This window comes from Microtus pennsylvanicus, chromosome 2 (assembly GCF_037038515.1).
Source record: "Microtus pennsylvanicus isolate mMicPen1 chromosome 2, mMicPen1.hap1, whole genome shotgun sequence".
Taxonomy (NCBI): Eukaryota; Metazoa; Chordata; class Mammalia; order Rodentia; family Cricetidae; genus Microtus; species Microtus pennsylvanicus.
In genome coordinates, this window is record NC_134580.1 from 79671218 (window position 1) to 79695601 (window position 24384).

Below are 24384 nucleotides of genomic sequence, written 5' to 3' on the forward strand. Positions count from 1 at the left end.
TGTGGATCTGGCCACACACGACTGCCCACTGCAGTGAGAGAGCTGCAGGATGAACTCAGCAGCAGTCTTATCTTCCATAAGCTCAACTGTTTAACTATTTGACTCTGAAAACAAAACCTGTTGTGCACCGTCCTAGCAAATCATTTTAGTATGCTAACATGAGGATTTTCCACAACGAAAGGCAAAGGCATAGCTCTTGGACAGAGAAGGGTGGACTAAAAATACCACCTTAGTGGCTCCTGCTCCCATTTGCCTGGTAAAACTGCACGCTGGCAGCAATATACTGCTTACTATTCCTGTTACTGAGAAAGCATTAGGATGCTACTAAAGACATTAAAGGCCTAAAATCTACATACAATCTTTCCTCTGGTGGGAAAATAGCTGCCACTAAAGCAGCCGTCCATTGTATCCATTTTCTACCTATTTTTGAGGCATTAGGACAGAAGGACAGACACTACTGACCCACTGGAACAACTAGCGATCTGAAATGCATTCCTGAGCAGTTGAGTGGAAAATGCTACCATTATGGAAGACTTACACAGCCAAACAATCTGGAGCTGCAGCCAAGCACAGGCCGCCAAAAGCACGTAAAGGGAAATGTAGTTGAGTTTGAGGCATATGGTAAATCAAATCATCCTTTTCTTTTGCCAAGTACTGTAAAATTATTAAGAAAATGACTTTTGGAATGAATTTTTCCAGTTATAAAGACAGAAAAAAAATTTTGCCCTTCAATTCACATTTCCTTCAAGGGCATTAACTGTATGTTCGTCTGTGTGTTTTAACCGGGCTACTGGCAAAATACAGGGCAAGGAATGGATGCTGGAAGTCCTAAATGTTAAGAATAAAACATCAAAGGCTACCACAACTACACACCAACAAGATCATCCTCTAGTAGGGAACACAAAGGACAGAAAGAATGTCTACAGCAAACTAGAGTATAAAATCCTAACGTACTATGTCTGTGTGTGGAACAGACAAAAGAGGGGTATATCTATTCACCTAGAGACAAGCTGGGGTCTCAGACCCAACCACCTATCCACAAAGGATGGCCAACAGAAAGGCAGCTTGCTTGTGCAATTCAAGTTGTAGAGGGCAAAATGGATACTCACTGCCCAGTCTCAATCAACCAATATGACATAAGACTAATAGTTACCAAAAACCAAGTGAACAGTGGTAAAAGTGGCACTGATGGATAAAGCAGCTACCGGAATTCTGTAGTATTTTTGCACTTAATCTTCCCCACTACTACATGACTTAGATGATCTCCACATTCTAAGAGAAAGACTCCACAAAATGAATTTGCTACTCATGTAGACTGGCAGCACCTTTCAGTTACTATCAACTTGAAAGTGACTGGTGCCCACAGTCTCTGCTGCTACACCAACACCACACTCTCTGCTCTAGGGACAACATCCGATGGGCTCTACAGTGAGCTCATAGCACAGCCCAACAGTCAGGCTTTACCCACACACAGCTTTGAGCTGGTTAGGTTACTTGCTTTTATATAAACGGTCTAAAATTCTATCCTACAACCATTATATGCATGACAAAATAATATAGGGGAAAAAAGGCAATTACTAAATTTTGGTACTAGAACATTGTAAATGTAAATTAACAATGTATTATACAGTAGATAACAAGACAGACAGGAGGAACTTTATTTAAGGAGTGCACATAAAGACATCCGCGTCTTACCACTATTTTGGCTAAGATGCCATCGTCGTTAGAATCTAAGGTGACCACTGCCTTGTCTGTCTCAATTTCACACAAAGAGTCTCCAGCACTCACAGCTTCACCTAAAAAACAAAACAAGGGTTTTTTGTTGTTGTTGTTCTGCTTCCTGAAAATTTTTTAAATTATATTTTATTTATAATTTTGTGTGTGTGCGCGCATGCAAGCTACAGCTCATGTGTGGAGGTCAGAAGACAACTTTGGGGAGTTGGTACTCTCTTTCAATCATGTAACCAAACTCAGGTCATCAGGCTTTGAGGCAAATGCCTTAACCTCCTGAGCCATCTTGTCAGCTTTGTTTTGTTCTTTTAAATATGAAAATTATTACGAGCATGTGTACAATATAAATTAATAACAAAGTATTCTGTGTTATACAAACACAAGTATTTGTACATGTATATGGATGTCTTGTGTCTTCTAAAAGCTCTATAATAAGTACATTTGCTATAATAAAAATGATTACAAAGATTAAAAATGAATTCATACTTATAGAGATAATAAATGCATTTCTTCTCTGGGATAAAGATTCCATGTCTCTTTATTCTTACATTTGGTTTTTGAAATGAAGTTTGATGTTGTCCATGCTACGCTTGAGTAGACAAGGATAGCCTTGGATTCCTGATCCTTCTGAATCTCAGGTGCTCTTTTGCTTTTTAAGTACAACTTGACTATTCCATTCAGAGAGACGTTTTATCATTTATAATACTTTTTGGTTAATACATTAGGGCAAATTCAGAAGCCCTAATAGCACTACACAGCATGCATAAACAAACCATAAGAGCATACAGAAAATAAAACACATCAGTGAAGTCAACGAAGACCATTTCCATGCAACAGAAAAGATATGAAACTTGAAATGTGGCCAGGAGCCAACACCATAGACTGCAGGTTTCTGGACTGAGACGCAGGGGAAGGGATGCTGGGGGGCTTGCAGAATGACCAATCAGGGCTTGTGACTATGAGAGACGATGAATGGTGAATATTTATCTGAAAATATTTGCTGCAGTAGCTTTTCTCCCTCCCTCCCTCCCTCCCTCCCTCCCTCCCTCCCTCCCTCCCTCCCTCCCTCCCTCCCAGTGTTCTGTCTGCATGTATACCTGCAGGCCAGAACAGGGCACCAGATCTCATTACAGATGGTTGTGAGCCACCATGTGGTTTCTGGGAATTGAACTCAGGACCTCTGGAAGAGCAGTCAGTACTCTTAACCTCTGAACCATCTCTCCAGCCCCTATAGTAACTTTTCTAAAATTCAGTTTCTGTTCCAGTTAATATGTATTTTGTTTTCATAATATTAGATTTCTTAATGTGTTTGAGAACCTTGTTTTGTGATTTGCTTTCAAGTGGACAGTGTTTTGTTTTCCTCCTGCCTATTCCCCACACCTGGGTTTGGTTCATGGTTTGTCTTCAGGGGTAGCTTGCCACAACTCATGTTGTTGAAGTGTTTCAGTCCTCCTGTTTCCATCCTTCAGCTCCTGATGAGTGAAAAGGGCAGTGAGCCAGGCACAAAGGTACACTCCCAGGGCCCTGACAAGAGCCAGGCACAAAGGTACACTCCCAGGGCCCTGACAAGAGCCAGGCACAAAGGTACACTCCCAGGGCCCTGACAAGAGCCAGGCACAAAGGTACACTCCCAGGGCCCTGACAAGAGCCAGGCACAAAGGTACACTCCCAGGGCCCTGACAAGAGCCAGGCACAAAGGTACACTCCCAGGGCCCTGGGAAGAGAACACACACTTCGGGCACCTGGCAAACAGAACAAGGGAACACGTGGAGATAAGACTGGAGAAAGGCAGGAACAGACCAAAGAGACCGGTGCATGTCAGCAGGGAGAGCTGCCGCCCCAGCTCTCCCTGCTGCCTCCCAGCCCTCCCTGCTGCCCCAGCTCTCCCTGTCACCCCAGTCCTCCCAGATGTGGGAGTCCCCTCTGTGTGCTGTGATTACCATTAATGAAAAAAGAAACTGCTTTGGACCTATGGCAAGGCAGAATTTAGGCAAGAGACCTGACCCTAGAGGGGCTCCCAGGTGCCCAAGCCGAGGTCCCCAGTTAGTTCCTTGGGCAGCTGAGGATAGGGAACCTGAAATGACCCTATCCTATAGCCATACTGACGAATGTCTTGCATATCATCATAGAACCTTCATCTGGTGATGGACGGAGATAGAGACAGAGACCCACACTGGAGCACTGGACTGAGCTCCCAAGGTCCCAATGAGGAGCAGGAGGGAGAACATGAGCAAAGAAGTCGGGACCACGAGGGGTGGTGCACCCACTGAGAAAGTGGAGCTGATCTATTGGGAGCTCACCAAGGCCCGCTGGACTGTGACTGAAAAAGCATGGGATAAAACTGGACTCTCGGAACATGGCGAACAATGAGGGCTGATGAGACGCAAAGGACAATGGCATGGGGTTTTGATCCTACGTAATGTGCTGGCTTTGTGGGAGCCTAGCCAGTTTGGATGTTCACCTTCCTAGATATGGACGGAGGGGGGAGGACCTAGGACTTACCACAGGGCAGAAAACCCTGACTGCTCTTTGGACTGGAGAGGGAGGGGGAAAGGAGTGGGGGGAGGGGGAGAAGGGTGGGAGGAGGGGGAGGGAAACGGGAGGCTGGGAGGAGGTGGAAACTTGTTTTTTTTTTTTTTTCTCCTTTTCTCAATAAAAAAAAAAGAATTTAGGTAGGCAGGGAAAGCTAGGCTGAATGCTGGGAGGAAGAAGGGCAAAGTTAGACACCATGGAGCCGCCAGAGTCAGACATGCTGAAACTTTGCCGGTAAGCTACTGCCACATGGCAATATACAGATTACTAAAAATGGGTTAAATTAATATAAACAGTGATTTAATTAATACAGTTTCTGTGTGGTTATTTTGGTTCTGGGCAGCTGGGATGAACAAGCAGCTTCCTCCTGCAACACCTCCTGCTGCCCCAGCCTTCCATGTGCATCACCATTGTTGTTGTTTAATCACGGATGCTTTGAAAGAGTCACAGATGCTCCATTTCCAGGGGGCTCCTGCTGTTGGAGCAATGGGAGAAGTGACGAGGCTGGGAAACTTTTCACATATTCTTAGATGCACACAATAAACTCTGGCCATAAAGAAAAAGAATGAAATAATGTACCATTTTTCACTCTCATTTAAATTCCAACAACTTTTGAGGAACCATGTACAAATTTACTTTGGTCATGTAAGTTTCTGAGTCACTTTGGTGTTTCTGATCCTCTGCTAACTCGAAAAGAATCATGAACTGCATCAGAAAAATGCTTTCCTGCTGCGGCCACTTTCTCCTAGTCACAGTTTCTTCACAACCCCAGGCCAGGCCAGCGCCCTCTCCCTTAACTTCAGATCAAAATGCTTTAGAAAAAAAAAAACTTCAGTAAATGCAGAAATCATTAGTTCCTCGTAAGGAAAATATTAATTGTTCTTTACATTTACCTGGTTATAACAACTGATTTGCAGCAAGTTGTAACATCTGACAAGATATTCCCTTTCTCCACGTCAGGCTATGAGCTATGAGAGCCAGCGGAGCACATGATCAACAGAGCAGGACACAGAGAAGTCAGTCAGCTGCTGAACCACACAGGAGCTTAAGACCGAATTATCACACGAGGAACCGCTGTCCGTAATGATCATGAGACTGAAACTCTAGCGATAATCACTGTGAGTGGACACATGACATTTGAGGCTGAGTCATGAGTCCCAAGGATCCAAACCCAGGGCTCCAGCACTGATCAGATTTGGCCTGTTTGGCAGAGTAGTGACGAGGTGCTTCTGCCAACCCCAGCTGAAAGTTTATTCCAATCCCAGACACAAACAATCTCCACCAAGTTACCTATCTTCTAACTTTCAGGAAGATTTGAATGTGTGGCTATGAAAAAAAAAATCACGGACCTGGAAGTGTTATGTTAACAAATTCACATAGATCTTTAAACATTTTGCAACATTTTCTGATAAAAATAAAGTTGCAGATATATTTCTAGCTAATAAACCATTAATAATCAAGAAGCAGCCTCCCTCCTTATTCCATAGTCTATCATCTAAACACACCATTCACAGGGCACACACACAGGAAAGGAAGACACTAAGAAAGCATCGGCTACAATAAGGTATTCAGTTCTGCCCAGCAGTTTATGTTCTAGTGGGTCACTCTTAGCTGAGGCTCACAGGTAGGTTCTCAGCTCCATGTGGCTGGCTGCAGAAGACGGCAGCTCCTGTTTCCTGTACCATCTTCTCCTGGTCCATGTCTGTGTTGGAGGTAGAGTGGACCCGGAGCAAGAGTGCAGGCCCCAGGATGGGCCAGAGCAGAGTCCCGCCCGGGAGCCGCTCCCCAGCACCGAAGCCATCAGCATCATCCTGGTCCATTGTCCCGATGGGCAGCTGACAGAACTGAGGATGAAGTCCACAGAAGCATCCGTCTCTCTTAAACATGTCTCAAAAATTGTTAATGGTAATGTTTATTTTATGAATAATCAAAATCCCATGCCTCCTACAAAACAATTTTGTTCTACCAAAAATGAAGACGATACATCTGTTCCAAAGATGAGAGCAGAGGAGAGCCGGCTGTTATCTGTAGAGCAAGTATGAAGATCAAGGAAAATGTGCTCGTTAGTGCTACAGTGAGTCACCAGCTTGATAAAAAGAAGTCAAATCAAAAAAGCCTACTTCCTACTCTACAACACATGGGCACAGGAGACCGCTTCCTACGTATAACCCCAGCAGCACAAACATTAAGGGCCTCATTGAATAAATGGGACCTCCTGATACTGAGAAAGTTCTGTAAAGCAAAGGACACTGTCACTAAGACAAAAAGGCAACCCACTGACTGGGAGAAGATCTTCACCAACCCCGCAACTGACAAAGGTCTGATCTCCAAAATATATAAAGAAATCAAGAAACTAGACCGTAAAAGGCCAATCAACCCAATTATAAAATGGGGCACTGAGCTGAACAGAGAATTCTCAACAGAAGAACTTCAAATGGCCAAAAGACACTTAAGGTCATGCTCAACTTCCCTAGTGATCAGGGAAATGCAAATCAAGACAACTTTAAGATACCATCATACACCTGTCAGAATGGCTAAAATCAAAAACACCAATGATAGCCTTTGCTGGAGAGGTTGTGGAGAAAGGGGTACACTCATCCATTGCTGGTGAGAATGCAAACTTGTGCAACCACTTTGGAAAGCAGTGTGGCTGTTTCTCAGGAAATTTGGGATCAACCTACCCCTGGACCCAGCAATACCACTCTTGGGAATATACCCAAGAGATGCCCTATCATACAACAAAAGTATATGCTCAACTATGTTCAAAGCAGCATTGTCTGTAATAGCCAGAACCTGGAAACAACTGAGATGCCCTTCAATGGAAGAATGGATGAAGAAAGTATGGAATATATACATATTAGAGTACTACTCAGCAGTAAAAAACAAGGACTTCTTGAATTTTGCATGCAAATGGATGGAAATAGAAAACACTATCCTGAGTGAGGTAAGCCAGACCCAAAAAGATGAACATAGGATGTACTCACTCATATTTGGTTTCTAGCCATAAATAAAGGACATTGAGCCTATAATTAGTGATCCTAGAGAAGCTAAATAAGGAGGAGAACCCAAAGAAAAACATATAGGCATCCTCCTGATTATTAACCTGCATCAGGCAAGGAAAGGAGACAGAGACAGAGACCCACATTGGAGCACCGGACAGAAATCTCAAGGTCCAAATAAAGAGCAGAAGGAGAGAGAGCACGAGCAAGGAACTCAGGACCGCGAGGGGTGCACCCACACACTGAGACAATCAGGATGTTCTATCGGGAACTCACCAAGGCCAGCTGGCCTGGGTCTGAAAAAGCATGGGATAAAACCAGACTTGCTGAACATAGCGGACAACGAGGACTACTGAGAACTCAAGAACAATGGCAATGGGTTTTTGATCCTACTGCACGCACTGGCTTTGTGGGAGCCTAGGCAGTTTGGATGCTCACCTTACTAGACCTGGATGGAAGTGGGTGGTCCGTGGACTTCCCACAGGGCAGGGAACGCTGATTGCTCTTTGGGCTGGCGAGGGAAGGGGACTTGAGTGGGGGAGGGGGAGGGAAATGGGAGGCGGTGGCGGGGAAGAGACAGAAATCTTTAATAAATAAATAAATAAAATAAAAAGAAAACATAAAAAAGCCTACTTCCTTCTTTGTTATAGAACACTGAGAAAAAGCAAACTTTAAAGACAGGACAATCAGGCTGACAAGAGCTGGGCTAGGAAGGAAGTGGCTGATCAGACAGCAGGTGTCTCTGGGGTGAGAGATGCTCTAACTGAACTGTGGAGACAGCGACATCATCCGTACCTTTCTGGACCCAAGTGCCGAAAATCCATAGAACTGTCAAGATAGTGCTATACTGAACAACTCGCCTTTCAAATTCCCCACTTTAGCAACACAGACAGAAGCCAAGGCGTCTGCTGCAGTACAATCCACTCAGATTCCAGGAGCACCTACTCAGAGAACAAAGCTTCCTCAGACACGGCATCCTTCAGAACCACCGCTTCTGAATTTTACAAAGTAACACGACACCTTACACAGAAGTGTGTGACACTCTCACAGTTGTGTCACACGAGGTGAGGAAGTCACATTCCCCCCTCACTCTGTCCCATGCAGGCACTGCCCTGGCTTCTGTGCAATTATCTCAGTTTGGTTTTATTCCACAGAGCAGAAAACAAGTTTTTACAAAAAGTGGGAAATAAGAATCTTTAGAATACACTTGACTTTCCAACTGGGGAAAAAGAAACAATGCTCACTTTACAGGAGAAACACAGAAACATATCCCATTAGGAAGCTTTCAGTAAGGATGGGATTACAGCTCAACCCATCTTTCAACAGACTGGAAACGTGGATACAGACTAACATTTTAAAAACACCTTCTCCAATTTTATGTTATTTTATTCCATTTTCATAGACTGGAATTAAATATAATATAAAATACAAAACTACTATTCTGACTCACTCATTCAAAAGATGAAGTTAACTTACATGTATAGTGGCATTTCAATTGTATTTTAATAAATAAAGTTGTCTGAAGTTCAGAGAGTAAGACAGCCACACTGGTCAGTCTTACAGACCAGGCAGTGGTAACACACACCTTTAATCCCAGTGGCCACATTAGTTTGCCATAGAAACCAGGCAGTAGTGGTGCACAATTCCAGCTCTAGAGAGGATAATAAAATGGGAGGAGACGGCTCTCAGACACAGTCTCATTCTGAGATTCCTGGTGGCAGGATCGCCATTTCGGACTGAGGTAGAGATAAAAGCCAGCGGCTGGCTGGTTTGCTTTTCTAACATTCGGACTGAACCCCAGTGTCTGTCTCTGGATTTTTATTGATCATGCTACATATAAGCTCTTATCTTGCTTTTCTTCAACTTAACTTAGAAAATAAAAAGAAAATGATTTCTGTTAGAATTCTGAAGCCAAGATTGAATTCAGTTAACTCCCTCCCAGAGTGGCCAGCACTGCACAGACGTGAATCTCAGGGCAGGACTCACCTCGCTGCACCCTCTAGCTTCTAACATACATGTACTCAGAGCAGCACGGTCAGGTGTGGTTGCAATTACAAAGCCTCAGACTTAGGAACAAAGTCTCTGAAGATCACACTCGGCTGACAGGGCACCAGACCGTTATCTAGTCTTCCCTTGCAATTTCAGCCTTCTTACGTGGATTAAGTTCTAAATAACTGCTTTAAATCATAGTGACTATTGTCAATAAAGAGCTCACTACCAAACAAAAACAGTGGATACAAACCACCTGTCAGAATATAAATTTGTTTTCAACACAAAATGAATTAACCAAGCTATTATAAATGTATTGCACTTAGCACATTAGATCATAGTGCAACAATCTTCAAATGATTTCTGAATTACCAAGAAACAAGGATTAAGAATGGTATCTATTATTACTTCCAATATATTACTAAACAACACCCCCTTCCACACATGCAAGCTGGCTTAATACAGAATTTTAAGAGCAAGCTGCAGGGAGATATGCTCCAGAAGATTAAAATATATCATTGTCTGTCATATGTGAAAGGAGTGCATTGTTGGAGAAGCTGAGCAGAGACTGAACCGCACTCATCCTGCCTCAGGACCATAGTGCCCAGTTCCACTGGGAGCACCTCATCAGACTGCCAGTGAGCTGCAACACTCACAGCTACCAGTCTAGAAATTCTCAAAGTGTGAGGGAACTTAATCTTTTTGAATCACTATTTAGGGGTGCCAACATCCTGCAGCAATGAATATGGAAACAGACAAAGTCCTAAGTCACGAGGGGAAGAAAGCTCGCCCAGACGCCCATGGATCACATTACTTATAAACGTGTAACTTTCTCAGGCACTGATAATTAAAGATGCAGAGCCAGCCCTCCAAGGGCTTCAGTGAAGCTCTGGCTTTGGCTTACACAACGAAAGCACGGTCAAATGTTTCTTTGAACATTTTCTGTCTTCCACCTTCTCCTTTGGCTCTCCTGGATGTGCCTCATCTTAGCCTTCTCTTTCTGATCTCTCATGGCTTTAACTCCTCGCATGCTTCACAAATCTTCTGTTCAGTTATGACTTATCACTTTCTCACCCAATCTTCAACGATATTTTCTAATTCTATGGACAATACTTTTCATGACAAGAACTTTCAATTAATGTTCTCTCTGCCTGATATTTTTGCATAGCATTTTTAATTCAAATTCACGCATTTTGAGTTTAGTAATTCCAAGCAGGGGCAGATCCTGGAGGTAGGTGTCGCCTGCTGCTGGCTATGCCTACTGAGTTTTGCGCCTAGATGACTGCTTCTGAGCACATCACTAGGTTTGGGATCGCGTTCTCAGAAAATGGGGCTTGACCTTGGAATCCACATGGATTAAAAGCTGTGTACCACCAGGATGGATTTTTTTAAATCCAGATAATTTAAAGTTATTAAAAGCCTTGGCCAGTGAGTTCTCACTCACAAAATCCCAAGTATTGTAAATTTGAACCCCAAGACTTCATTAGCTCATGAGAGCAAACTTTCAAGGGAATGGGAATTCTTAGTCCACACGAATTGCCAAAAACAACAATAACTGCGCTGTCACACAGCACTGAACTCTGCCCATATGATAATTACTCACACTTCAGTCACCAACACACACCTTGTGCTGGAACGTCAATTCCTGTAACACGCTGAGTATCTTGCCTTCAGTGACTAACAAGAATCTCAAAACCGACCATATTCAAGCCTGAACTAACCCATTTCCTTCTTCCTACCTCTTGACCTGCTCAAATATCTCTTCTCAGCAGCTCTAGACCACAGCTCAGGCCCAGTATGGCACATGGCTCCACTTTCTGTTTCCTGCTCTGGGTAGAGTCTTGGGTGTTTCTCACTTTTCCTTAGGTCCATTGCTTCTATAGGGACGAGCTTGTCTGTAACACCTTCCAGGATCTCTGTTACATATACCCAAGGGTTCACTAATTAACTGTGCACAGTGGCTACCCAAATTGCTCAGAACCAGGGAAGAAAACATACTAACACACAAACACACTCCCCATAAATGAAAAGAGCTAAGCAACAGTCCCAGCCAAGTGTAATACCCCAAGACCCAGCAACCATAATACGACATACTCCTTACCTCCATTCCAGCCTGATCTGCTGGGAGGCTCGGTCTGTCATGCATATTCTTGCCTTTCCTAGTACCCAGATTATTATTATTTTTTTAAAGAAATACAGTTCTGTCCTAAGTCACCAGGTTCATTTGGCAAGCTCACTTCCAGCGTGAAGCCATGGTGGCCACTGCTGCTTCCAAAGCTCCAGCACTCTGACTGTGTGGATCTCAGTTCCCCAGCACACTTCTACTTCCACTTCAACAACCCTCCCATTTGTTCGAAGAGTTCTCAGTGCCTTTTCCTTTGGGAAACTTTGTGAGGACTTTGAAGGATGAAAATGTATAAAATGGCAGCTTCTTTAAACAAAGTAATTCTTTGGGGAAAAAAAAAATCCCTGCCACCATGGAACCATATGGCATGATAACCTTGCCTACTTCCATATTAGTTAACACCAAGCAGCTAGAAATGTATAAGATGCTTGATAAATAAGACATATTTGATAATCAAGATTCATAAATTTTTAAAGTCTACTCAGGTTCACAGTAATATTTGTCTAGCCTCATCTTTACTCACTTTTAAGCTTTAGCTATTTGGATAAACTAAGCCTCATACACACCCCCAAAAAGCAATATTCTATAATGGACTGTTTGGACCCCAGAGGAAAGTCTTTTTCCCAAAGTCAGGCATTAGACAAAAGTCCCTATTCCCTCAGGGTCTTGAAGTGGGTTCCTGATTATTAAAAAAGGAGTCATTCTTATCTCTGGCAAGACGAATTTGTGACCCTCCCATTAATATACAACTGGTACCTATTATCTTGTCAAGGTCAATTCAGCTTCCTCAATCCAATTCACGTACTCCCTTCCTCCCATTTAATCTCTGTGCAATTGTAGCGCATAAAAGGTGTGATGGACAGCTGTAGTAATATGGGCGGCGGGGCTGCGTCCCCAACACCCCAGCCGCCTGCCCGGCTAGCTTATGCCCCGAAATAATTACATGGACACTTTATTCTTTTAAACACTGCTTTGGCCCATTTCTATCTAGCCTCTTCTAGGCTAATTCTCACATATTAATTTAGCCCATTTCTAATCATCTGTGTAGCGCCCCTAGGTGCGCTTACTGGGAAGATTCTAGCCTATGTCCATCCTGGGTTGGAGCTTCATTGCTTGCGTCTGCCTGGGAGCTGGGACATGGCGTCTCTCTCTGAGGTGTCTGCTCCCGAGAGGAGAGCTGTCGAGTCTGACTTCACTTCCTCTTCCTCCCAGCGTTCTGTTCTGTTTACTCCACCCACCTAAGGGTGGGCCTATCAAATGGGCCTAGCAGTTTCTTTATTGTTTAGCCAATGAAATCAACAGATTGATATATGACACTCCCACATCACTTCCCCTTTTTCTGTTTAAACAAAAAAAGGAAGGCTTTAACCTTAACATAGCAAAATTACATATAAAACAGTTATCAAGTAAAAGTTACAATAATCTTTATCATAACTAAGGAAAACTATAACTATAACTAACTATTCTTAACTCCATCAAAGACTCCAGAAAGATACAAACAAGAAAAAAGCAACTTTTAAAACTCTAGAAATGACAGAGACATCTCGCTGCCTGGACAGTCACCCAAAGTTCCTCTGTACCGTTGGGGCATCCATCTTCAGCCTTTAGGCCCATGGTATCCAGCAGACATTTCCATAAAGCAGGAAAATTCAAAGTCAGTTCAGTCACTATCTGTTGTGTCCTGCAGAATGTCTCGCAGACTCTTTCATGAATCAGAAACCCCGAAAGATCATCTCACCTTAGGCAAGTTCAGTAGTCCTCTCTCTGTGGGTTCTCTGTGTCCAGTTTATGCAATAGTCCAGGCAAGAGCAGTTTCTTGCCCAAATGGCTATCAAACTCCATAAGGATCCTCTTCGATGCCCATCTTCTTCTTGAAGTAGATTGGTGCTGCCAGGAGCAGAGTGTCTCATTGTCATGAAAAGTCCTCAGTTATTAAAACATTAAATGTCCTATTCTGTAATCTTTGAAAGACATGAAGAATCTCTATCTAAAATATATCTCTATATAGCTAGAAAATCTAACTAACATGACTACAAGCTTTAGTATTATAGATGATTATCAATTAACAACCTATATTTCTTAATTATATAGTACATATTTAAATGAACTACACAATCACAATACCCCAATCAAAACCAGAAACACTCATACATACAACAAAATTGACCTTAAATCTCTATCAATAAAGCAAAATCTATACTAATGCAAATTATTCATACCTATATCATATACCCCTTTAAATGTAAAAGAACTGATAAACCATATTTGGGAACATGGGCGCAGTTTTTTCTCTCCAAACTGCTTCCTGCTGAATGGGGGCGTCGTTAATTAGGTCTTTCATGGTATAACCTGTGTGCTAGTTTCATCTCAGTTGGCAGTTGAGCAGAGCAATTTTCTGAAGATGTTCACAGCAACCCTTCAGGAGGACGTGGTCCATCATACCAAATCGGAATAGAAGAAATCCATAGAGTCTCATCCTCTGTGAAAACAAAATAAGAAACTCCTTTCCAAAGCATCATGTCCTTAGACCCAAATTCTGAAATCATAATACCCTTATATCCATTCTGGTTTAGCTTGGCAGCCCATGTAATGAAATGTCTCTCTGTACTTAGCTCCTTCACAGTTAAAAATTTTAAAGAAAACACAATGTACATAATCCAGACTTTCTGTGAATTTTCCATCTTTACGTGGCTTATTTTTCTTTATTTCTTTTTATCTCTTAACTATCTGTACTCTGTCTCTTTAAAGACTTTACCTTTTTTTTTTAACATTAACTTTATTTTCTATATTATTTTTCTTCTCTCTCCCAAGCCTACGTACATTCATCCAACAGTGTGACTCATTTAGTGGTCTGAATCTGTCCTATTGTGAATCTGCAATATTTTACTATCCAGGAGCACTTTTGATTTGCACCTTTAAATCACTAGGCGCTTAAGAATCTAAGCTGTGACATTCCTAGGTTAACTTTTTGCTTTTTGAGCGTATATCTTTGACCTGGAATAACCCTGTAGACCAGGCTGTCTTTGAACTCTCAGAGATCCGCCTGTCTCCGCCTCCCAGGCATTGGGATTAAAGGTGTTTGCTACTACACCTTGAACTCACAGAGATCTGTTTGTCTCTGCCTTTAAGGCACTGGATAAAAGGCGTGTGCTACCACACCTTGAAGTCACAGAGGTTTACTTTAAGAATTTTAACTTTTAATCTGCATATATTTTTACACACTTTAAACCATTCAGAAATTTTCTCTGTCTTTGAATCTCTCTTTACTGTATCTCTCTCTGTTTTTCTGACCACATGAGTCTTTAATTTACCAAGCAATCTCAGTAGGACTAAAGGCGTGGCTTTGCCAGCTAGATCCAGTCCATTCCTTAGCTTTTTGCCATTTCAACCTTGTGGCTGAGGTCCTTGCCATCAAACAAGCTACAACAGACAACACTCAAGTCCTCTCTCTGTAGCCAGCCCTCCTGCCTCAAACAGTCGAGTTTGCCCTGGCAGGATGGCCCAGAAAGCTGGCATTTTTAAACAGCGCAGCTTTTTTCCTGCTAAGGTTGAAAACTGAAAAGCATGCGTTCAGCTTTTCGTCAACACCGTTTAAGTGTTTTGTGGCAGGACCTCTTAATGAGCTGCAGGGTTTTGCAGCTAAAGCTGAGTTAGGAAAATTTCAAAATGGAGGACGTACCATTTTGTGCCAGCTCTGGGGCCGCCAGGTAGGAGTGGCACTCAGCACTTTAATTCTGAGACTGAGCATGCAGCACAGAAATTCTTTTCATCCAAGTTACGTCCAAATCTGACACGCAGAGCACTGCGCAGTCTGAAAACACATCTCTGTATGGCAGTAGGAATCCGCCATGCTCTTCCGCCTGCCTAAGCCTGATTCTGCCTTTTGCCCAGGAGCAGGCGGGGAGCTCTGAGTCATCGTCACGGTCTCAGAGCTCTCTCCTTCCCATCCCAAGCGGGAACACAAACATAAAGCCAGAGTTTGCACTGGCGGCACAGCCCCAGGAAGCCACGCTTTGAAATGACACAGCGTTTTTTCTGCTGCTGTTGCCGAATCAGGAAATCTCTCTACAGCACGCCACCAACAAACAGCAAAAATCTGTGTTAAACTCTCTCTCCCTTATTTTTAAGCCTTCTCAGGTTTTTTTAAGTGGGTTTAGTCCATCACGTGGGCGCCATTTGTAGTAATATGGGTGGCGGGGCTGCGTCCCCAACACCCCAGCCGCCTGCCCGGCTAGCTTATGCCCCGAAATAATTACATGGACACTTTATTCTTTTAAACACTGCTTTGGCCCATTTCTATCTAGCCTCTTCTAGGCTAATTCTCACATATTAATTTAGCCCATTTCTAATCATCTGTGTAGCGCCCCTAGGTGCGCTTACTGGGAAGATTCTAGCCTATGTCCATCCTGGGTCAGAGCTTCATTGCTTGCGTCTGCCTGGGAGCTGGGACATGGCGTGTCTCTCTGAGGTGTCTGCTCCCGAGAGGAGAGCTGTCGAGTCTGACTTCACTTCCTCTTCCTCCCAGCGTTCTGTTCTGTTTACTCCACCCACCTAAGGGTGGGCCTATCAAATGGGCCTAGCAGTTTCTTTATTGTTTAGCCAATGAAATCAACAGATTGATATATGACACTCCCACATCAGACAGCCATCTGATCTCCCTCATCCTGTGTTAGTAGCCTCTATCCCCTTGCAGACGCCACACCTCCTCTTTGGAACCTGAATCCTGCTGGACGCCAGCATATTTCTCTTCCTGGTCTCCACACTTACAACCAATGGCAGCAGTGACATTAAGAACACTAGACTTCCAGGAGTCCGAACATAACTACAAGAGTCAGAATCTCTGTCCATGCCCTCAACGCTGCATACACTATATTCACTAAATACTAGACTGGACATCTGCATCACACGGGGACAGCCTCAAAGGTCTTGCCAGAGCGAGCTACTTGCTCTTCCCTCCTCTGTCCTCTTCTAACACTTGCCTGACCAGCTCTCAAGACAAATACTAGAGAATGAACCTGGTTCCCTACAATTTCTCTGTACACCTAGTAAGTCTGAATACAGACTAAAGATCTGTCCTCTTTCCTTCAAATGCTGTAGCATAAATAAAGAGGAGGGAGGATAGCTAGACAGCGTGTAGTAAGACACTGGCCAGTGGCCAGTATCTGGAAGGGTTACTCTTAACTACCAATGGAACCATGACGACAAGATGGAAAAGGAAAGCAGGGCCCAGAACACACAGAGTCTTCCCCAGCTCCCTTTACATCCATGGTACCTTCCCCTTGTCTGTCATAAGAGCCACAGCACACTCATCTCCTTGGTCTAGAAATTCTGTCTTTCATTTCTAAGAACCATGCTAGACACTTGAGGTCTGGTAAAATGGCTGCTACACACCTTTAAAGACAGTTTTGTATCAAGCATTCTTAACAACTTAGTATCACCAACAACCAAACTCATTTGATATATTCATTAACCAATAAAAGTAACACATGGACAAAAGGACTTCCCACACCCTCTTAAGTTCGTGCCTCACTTCCTGAGCATATTTCCTGCTCTGGCAGCAGCATGCTTCCCGGAGCGTCACTCACTGCAGTGGGCACTGGCCCTTAACAGACTGCAGTGTGATGCCTTATGGTAGTTAGTGCTCATGACTTCTAGGTTGGTCCTTGTTTCTACACATTTCCAGGAAAGGCTTTGAAAATTACTGTCACGGGGTCTTTCTCTAACCTCTGCTCTTGTTCATTGGTTTTGTCTGTGACCCACACCAAAATCAGGGTCCCCAGATCCACAACCTCAACTACTCCTTTGATTTATTCTGTAAAAAAACATATGAGTCTGCCATTCATATCACCAATCCAACCATCCAACCATCACGGTGTAAGCACTCACCCTCAGGATTGTTTCTGGAGCTCCTTTAGCTAGTCTATTAGGTATTTATAGGCAACTTCACTGACATTTAAAACAGCATTCCCTGCAACCAGATATATGATCAGATTCACCTGTTTCAATTTGACTCAATATTAGGGCTTTTTACATTTTAATTTTGTTTTAAGATCATGCAAAATATGTATTTTTCCAAAGTCAAGGAGAAAAGCAAAGCTATACTCAGAGACATCTACCTTCAGGCCTTTCCGTCACCCCCCTCCACACACACACACACACCCGCCCCATACTCTCCATCACAACCACTTGCTGCTTTCAAGCTTTTCGCTTATCCTTTCCAGGGCACTGATTCCAGGGCCTCTCACCCGCTAGGCAGTGCTCTACCACTGACTCTACCCACAGTCTTGGCGGCTGAAGTCTGGGCACTACCGTTCCTCTTTTGATGAACCACACTACCCTCGTCTCTACCCTGCTACTTTTCACTGCACAACATGAAAAGGAGAGACTATATACTTCACTATACAGTTATAGACACTGTAAAAGTTAGCCAATGGCTCTCATCCTCACCACCCTTTGGGCTGCCTCCATTTTCTGTTACTGTAAACAGACAGGGTTGTAATAAACAGCCTTACATGTGGTGTGTTTTGTCTTATTCTTACCAGTGTAACACTGAGATAAGTCCCTGGAAGTAGGGTTGCAGGGCCAAAGAGTAAATATAAACGTAATCTTTCTAGACATTGTAGATTCTTGGTGCTTAGACTATTTTGCCCTCTGAGTATTTGAGGGCACCCACTTCCACAGTTCCATCCACAGATCAAATGTCAAACGTCTACATTTCTGTATATAACAGAGGAAACATGATTATTTCCGTAGCACTTACTCGTTTACTTTATCAGTAAACATATTTTTGACCCACATTTAAGAGCAATTTAGAACCTTTCTTCTGGACCCACCTGTTTATATATTGAAATTTTTAGGAGTATTTATACTTCATGATACAAACCACAAACATTCTTTTTTTCAAGTTGTCACTAGATTCTTTTTATTTGGTTTACAATGTTTTCAGTCATACAAGCACATTATCATCATCGCCATCATCATTATTATGAGCAGTTTGTCTGCAAGCCTGCCTGTGTACCACGTGTGTTCCTGGTGCCCATGGAGGCCAGAAAAAAGAGTTGTATTCCCTTGAACTGAAGTTACAGATAGTTGTGAGCTACCATGTGAGTGCTGGAACTCAAACCTGAGTTTCTCCCCTGGAAGAACAGCCAGTGCTTTTAACTGCTAAGCACTTTCTCAAGCTCTACAAAAAAAATTTTTTTTAGCAAATTTAATACTTTTTCCCCATTTTTGTCTATAGATTCTGAGAGGCAGGGAATTTACAACACTATCAGCTATAGAGGAATCTATCAAGTATTTTCCTAGTATCTGCAACAAATATTTATATAGTATATGACTTATTTGTAATTTAGTCTTGACACAACACAATGAATATAAAATTGTGTGGTTTTCAAACTCAAAACATCTGTGAGTATTTACTGCCCCATTTTCTATCCAGCTCCACCAGTCTGTGTTTCATTAAGAGTTTTCGTTATATTCTTATTCATTTGTTCTTTCTAATGAGAGCACCTCCCAACTTCCCATAAAAAGGACTAAATGCTGAAAGGGGAAGCCTTGAAGCATTCACAGTCATGTGAAGTGAAAAGAGATGGTTAAGCCAGAAAACTCCATACACCAATATGGGAAGCTTTTATTTATATCAGTTTACACCAACCAGCAAAGCAACACATTTCCTTTATAGCATGAATTACATTAAATACATGGTGCAGTGGGGACAAAATGATCCAATAAGCAAGCTGGAAGACATCAGGAACACATTGCTCACCTTCCTTTTTCAGCCACTTCACAATATTCCCTTGTTCCATTGTAGGTGACAACGATGGCATTAGGATCTTAATAGGATCCGCTGAAATGAAAACAGAAGATATTAACCAAAATACATACATATCTTTCTCTCTCACACACACACTGTGCCTCAGTCTATTGAGAAGTGACTATGGAAAAAAAACCATAGGTTTTTTTTTAACAAATACTTAAATATTTAGAATACTTTCAGCTCCTTTTTCATGACTAAAAGGCATGAAACAAAACCAAGACAAGGTTTTAATGTCTTAGAAAATAATAATTGAGATCAGACATTAAGAACCTGGTTGCTTTAATTTCTTCTAATTCTACGCTATTCAATCTGCAACTGATGTTGTCAGTAAGAATGAGCAGGATCATCAGCCTTGACAAGGGTGAATGGGCAGGAAAATCTAAGGGGTTCAGCAGACCTCAGATCCCAATAGGTGATCTAAAAATGCACACATGACCCATGAAATCTCCTAGTGAAGCATAGCTAAGGAACTGCTTTCTCCTTAGACATCTAAAGGAGACACTACATAATCACCCAGCACCCTTCCCAAGAGTCTTCACTGTTTAGGACCTCATTGAAAAACCTCGTAACTTTTATATTATAAATTATATGAAAGTTATTCCAGTAAAATACCAGAGTAACAAATGTTATTCCCAGAGTCTCCCATAAAATGTCTTCTCCCCAATGAACTCAAGGACTGCAACACAGTCCATACATTCCAAATGTAAACAGGACTGAATATGGTTTCCTTTTCTCTTGATGTTAGAGGGTTATAAGCAAAAGGATTTAGCACAAATGTTTAAGGGGATCAGAAATTTCCTTTTGGAAACCTAATTGATTTTACTCTAGTTTCAAATGGAGAACGCCTGTGGCTTCATGGTAAAGGCATTTTCAGTCCTCTCTGAAAGATCAGGGAGAACAAGGAGCCATGTCGTCATTTCTTCGAAGAATAATTTGGTTATAGTAAATGTGTGTTCTCCTTTTGGGTCTTCCATGGGCTGGACAGTATCAGTCTTCTTTCAGAGGCAGATCCACAGGTACATTTCTTCCTGTGGGCTCGAGGCAGCAATTCACACACAACCTCCTGCCCACAACCAAAAGCCCAAAGTCTAAATACAGGGCTGTACTGAGAAGTCCATCCACAGATGGGCTCAGATAGTAAGCCATTCCCTATTCCGGCCAAGCCAGTGCTTAGACTCTACCTATCCATCTGATCTCCATTCACCTGACTTTTAACTGGTATCTGCAGCACGAATTCTAGTTGGTCTTAATAAATAAAACCCAGAGTCAGATATTAGGGGGCGAAAGCTGAAGGGTCAGAGGAGCAGTGCAGCAGCCACTAGAGAGAGACTTCTACCTCTCTCCAGCAGTGCTCAGACCAAAGGGGCGATCCTGTCCTCAGACTGCATCTGAGTTCCTGTCTCTTCCAAGCTTACATTTCCCTCTCTGCCCAGCAATACTGATCCCATCTCCACCTCCCCAGTGCTGGGATCACCTTTGGGTGAACTTTGCTTCTCTTTTACACAATCTCCTGTGTAGCCCAGGGTGGCCTTGAGCTAACAGAGTTCCCAAGCCTCTGCCTCTGGGATTAAAGGTGTGTGCCACCACTCCCTGGCCTCCAGTGGCTTAGCTTTATTTGCTAAAACACAAACAAAATATCACTACAGATATCAGTGTTAAAGAGCTAGAAACGTGGAATGACCATCATAATAGCCCAACGTCTACAGAGCATTCCCTTATCAACATTCCCCTTCCCTATCTTCTTTGTTTTCTTTTCTTTCTTTTTCTTTCTTTTTTTTTTGTGTGTGAGTGGTTCTTCAAGATAGGGTTTCTCCGTGTAACAAATAACCCTGGCTATCCTGGAACTCGCTCTGTAGACCAGGTTAGCCTCAAACTCACAGAGATCTATCTGCCTGCCTGTGCCTCCTGAGTGCTCGGAATAAAGGCATGGGCCACCACTCCCTGGCAGCATTCCCATTTCCAAGAGAAGCTGCACCTCATGGTAAGAGAGTTTAGTTTTCCTGCCTAACTCAAGGCTGGCCCCTATCATACTATGGCACTTTGTGTCCCTGTGTCCCTTAATGCCCCTTAATGCAATTCATCAGTTTAGCAATGGTTATGGGTAGCCTAGTCACCAAGAAATCAACCATAGCAAACCAGACCTATCAACCCCACGCAGGCACTCTTCCTAAGTCTAACAAAACACTTAGTATACCTTTACCTTGGGCATAAAGACCTGCAGTATGAAGAAAGCACTTTTACATCTGGTAAGGAGTGTTTCAAATGCAGCAGAGAGCTGCTGATCTCAAGTGTAGTAGGACGGATGTAAATAGGGCTGGAGAGCTAGCTCAGTGGTTAAAAGCACTTGCTGCTCTTCCAGAGAACTCGGGTTTAAATCCCAGAAACCACATGACAGCTTATAACCGTCTGTAACTCTATCTAGTTCCAGAGTATTTGATGACCTCTTCTGGTCTCGTGGCTCCAGGCATACATGCACAAACATACATGCAGTTAGAATGCCCATACACACAAAATAAAGCAAAAACAATAAAAAATATGAGGGGTAAATAGATTCAATGGGTCTCTTAACTCCAAATTAATTATTAAAGCATTCTTATTTGGAAAGTTTAGAGAACACAGACCATTCAACTCCTGCCCACTCTGGCTTTCCTTCACTATCACTAATCATTTCATTTCAATCCCAATTGAACACTAGTTGAGATGCAAATTACAGCTACACAACAGCCCTAAAAGTCTTTTCCTTAGTAAAACAGACCTTTGCTCACTAAAAGCAGCACATTAGGATTCTAGATAGGTAGAAATAATACAGAGGTCTAAGTACCACCTCAATACTGTTACCTTCAGAGACCATCGAAGTCTTAGGTCAACTGAAGTAGGCGTCTTCTTAGAGAAAACACACACACGCACACACATGCATGAGTGTGAATGCTGACCTACAGAACATTAGTAATGCAAGTCTAATTTCAAACTGTAATGACTACACACTCATAGCTATGAAAATTTCAGCAAGAGTTCAAAATCTAATACATGGAACACATTTTGAAGTTAATGAGTTTTTAATCTCTGATTATGGTGGGTACTGATTACCTTTTTCACAGCTTGCTAAACAAAGACACCTGCCCAAAGAATGTTTATAAAAACATTTATTTTTTAAACTCAGGGACAAATGTGCTTGGAAAATAAGAAAGCACAGCCACACTTACTTCTAAATAAGAAGTGAGTATCTCTCTGAAAAGCTCAGCTTCAAAAAAAAAAGTCCCAATATATTGTTCTTATTAAAAGTTCAAGCCTGGCATAATGGGGCAGGATGTCATGATCATGAATATATTTATCCGCCCTCTAGAATTCCACTTCAGAGAGGTGAAATAAAAAGACACAGCGTTCCCACAATCGGATCCCAGTTTACGACAAATATTAAATCAGTTCTCAAGACAGACTCTTCAGTATTTCCACACTTGGCTCAGATGCCATGACATGACGACTCTCATTAGTATTTTCTACGGCAGCGGCTCATCTAAGAGACCTTCACGTTCCCACTGCTCCTCCCACTAAAGACTACATTATGAAATGTCTGCATTTATTAAGTATTATTTCCCAAAGTACAACATCAATAGCTCCAAAATTTTTATTTTAAAATTAAAAAAAAATAATAAAAATCGTAGGCACTCTTCACACAGTCACTGTCTATGGAGAGCTGGAACTGCATCTCTGAGTAAGGACAAGAAAACGCAGGCTGCTGCTGCAGATCACTAGCCGTCCTCTCCATGAAGGCGACAAAGGCAAGCAGGCATATTCTGGATGTGGCCATTACTCAGCGCTGTCTGTGGACTGACTGCAGGCTTACTACAGATGTGCCTTACGCTTTGATTCAAACTGAGCAGTCGCAGACTCTCCTACTAAAATGCCATTTCAAACCATGCACATTAATTTATTAACAAGAACACATGTTTCATTCAAATAGATCCTCTTTGGATTAGAATATTGCATACTTCTTTCCCAAACATTTTTTTTCTGCTGGAGAAAGTTAAATATGCAATAATAAAGCAGGCTTTAGGGATTAGGCCTACACATAACCACTACCTGCCCTTTGTGGCTGCTATCAACACTATGAAACAGCACATGCTTCTTTGGCTCCCTGGAGTTGAATTAACCTGCAGCTACGTCCTGTCATTTTCATGAGGGAGCACTGACGGTCTCCTCCTTCATTCCGGCAAACAGTTCTTCACTGCTCCCACCAGACTGAGAAGGCTGTGAAAGGCGCACCAACCATCTCTTACTAATATCAACTTGCCTAACGACCAGTGGGGACAGAGCAAATGTGAGGGCAAAGCAGGTCAGGAGTTTGCTCAACTGGCTATACCAGTTTCTTTAAAACAATACATAAACATATTTAATGTTTTGCTAGAATTTAACCTTTTGTAGCAGTGCAAGGCTTGCCCCTTTTTATAAACCAGTTAGAATATTTCTAACTGGCTGGCAAGTGAGTCAATATTAAGATGATCCCAGTGGAGCATGTTTCCAGAATCTTACTTTGACACACTAACTTTTAAGAGAAAATGTCTCACAAACCATTAAACCTATTTTCCTATCTCTCTGCCTCAGAAGAACAGCACAAAAATGACAACCGCTTGGGATGCTGCTGACCGATGTACAATACGAACTGTCTGAACAAATCATCACCAAGTTGAAGTAATTTCTTCAGTTTTTCAAATCTGTTCTGTCAATTTTCCTTCAGCAAAATTCTGAGTTTAATTTTAAATGTGGCATAATAATCTGATTCTAACTTATTTTTCTTAATGTATCTTTTTATCCTGGCAACAAAACTAGTATTTCAGCAAAATCAAATATATTGAGGATTTAAATTCATGATATATACAGGAGTTTTAAAACATCACTAGATTAACAGATAAATTAATCTAACAAACTCTTAAAATAAAACTGCAGAGCAAACTGCTTTGTGGAGTCACTGTGAAGCAGATCTAAGCTCCACGACAATAATGAAAGTAATTAAGGCCATTGGGCAGTCTACAGACGGTACAGTCAAGTGGCACTCTCCAGCCCACTCACTGAACGGTTACCTAGGCACAGGAAAACCATGAGATGAATAGACAAAGACAAAAGCAAACAGCCCAGTGCTTTCTTAGCTCAGACCTGGCAGGAACTCACGGAGAAAATGCAGCAACTCTGCTGTA

At 42.4% G+C, this 24384-nt stretch overlaps 1 protein-coding gene across 1 annotated transcript in view; it reads right to left on the reverse strand.

Moving 5' to 3' along the window:
* Window positions 1-24384, reverse strand: part of Pdhx (pyruvate dehydrogenase complex component X) — a 70089-nt gene that overhangs the window by 33834 nt on the left and 11871 nt on the right. Inside the window, exons 2-3 of the mRNA XM_075961551.1 lie at window positions 19142-19222; window positions 1696-1796 (exon numbers count right to left, since the gene is read on the reverse strand). Of these exons, the coding sequence (XP_075817666.1) occupies window positions 1696-1796; window positions 19142-19222 (182 nt within the window). The remainder of the gene's footprint in view (window positions 1-1695; window positions 1797-19141; window positions 19223-24384) is intronic.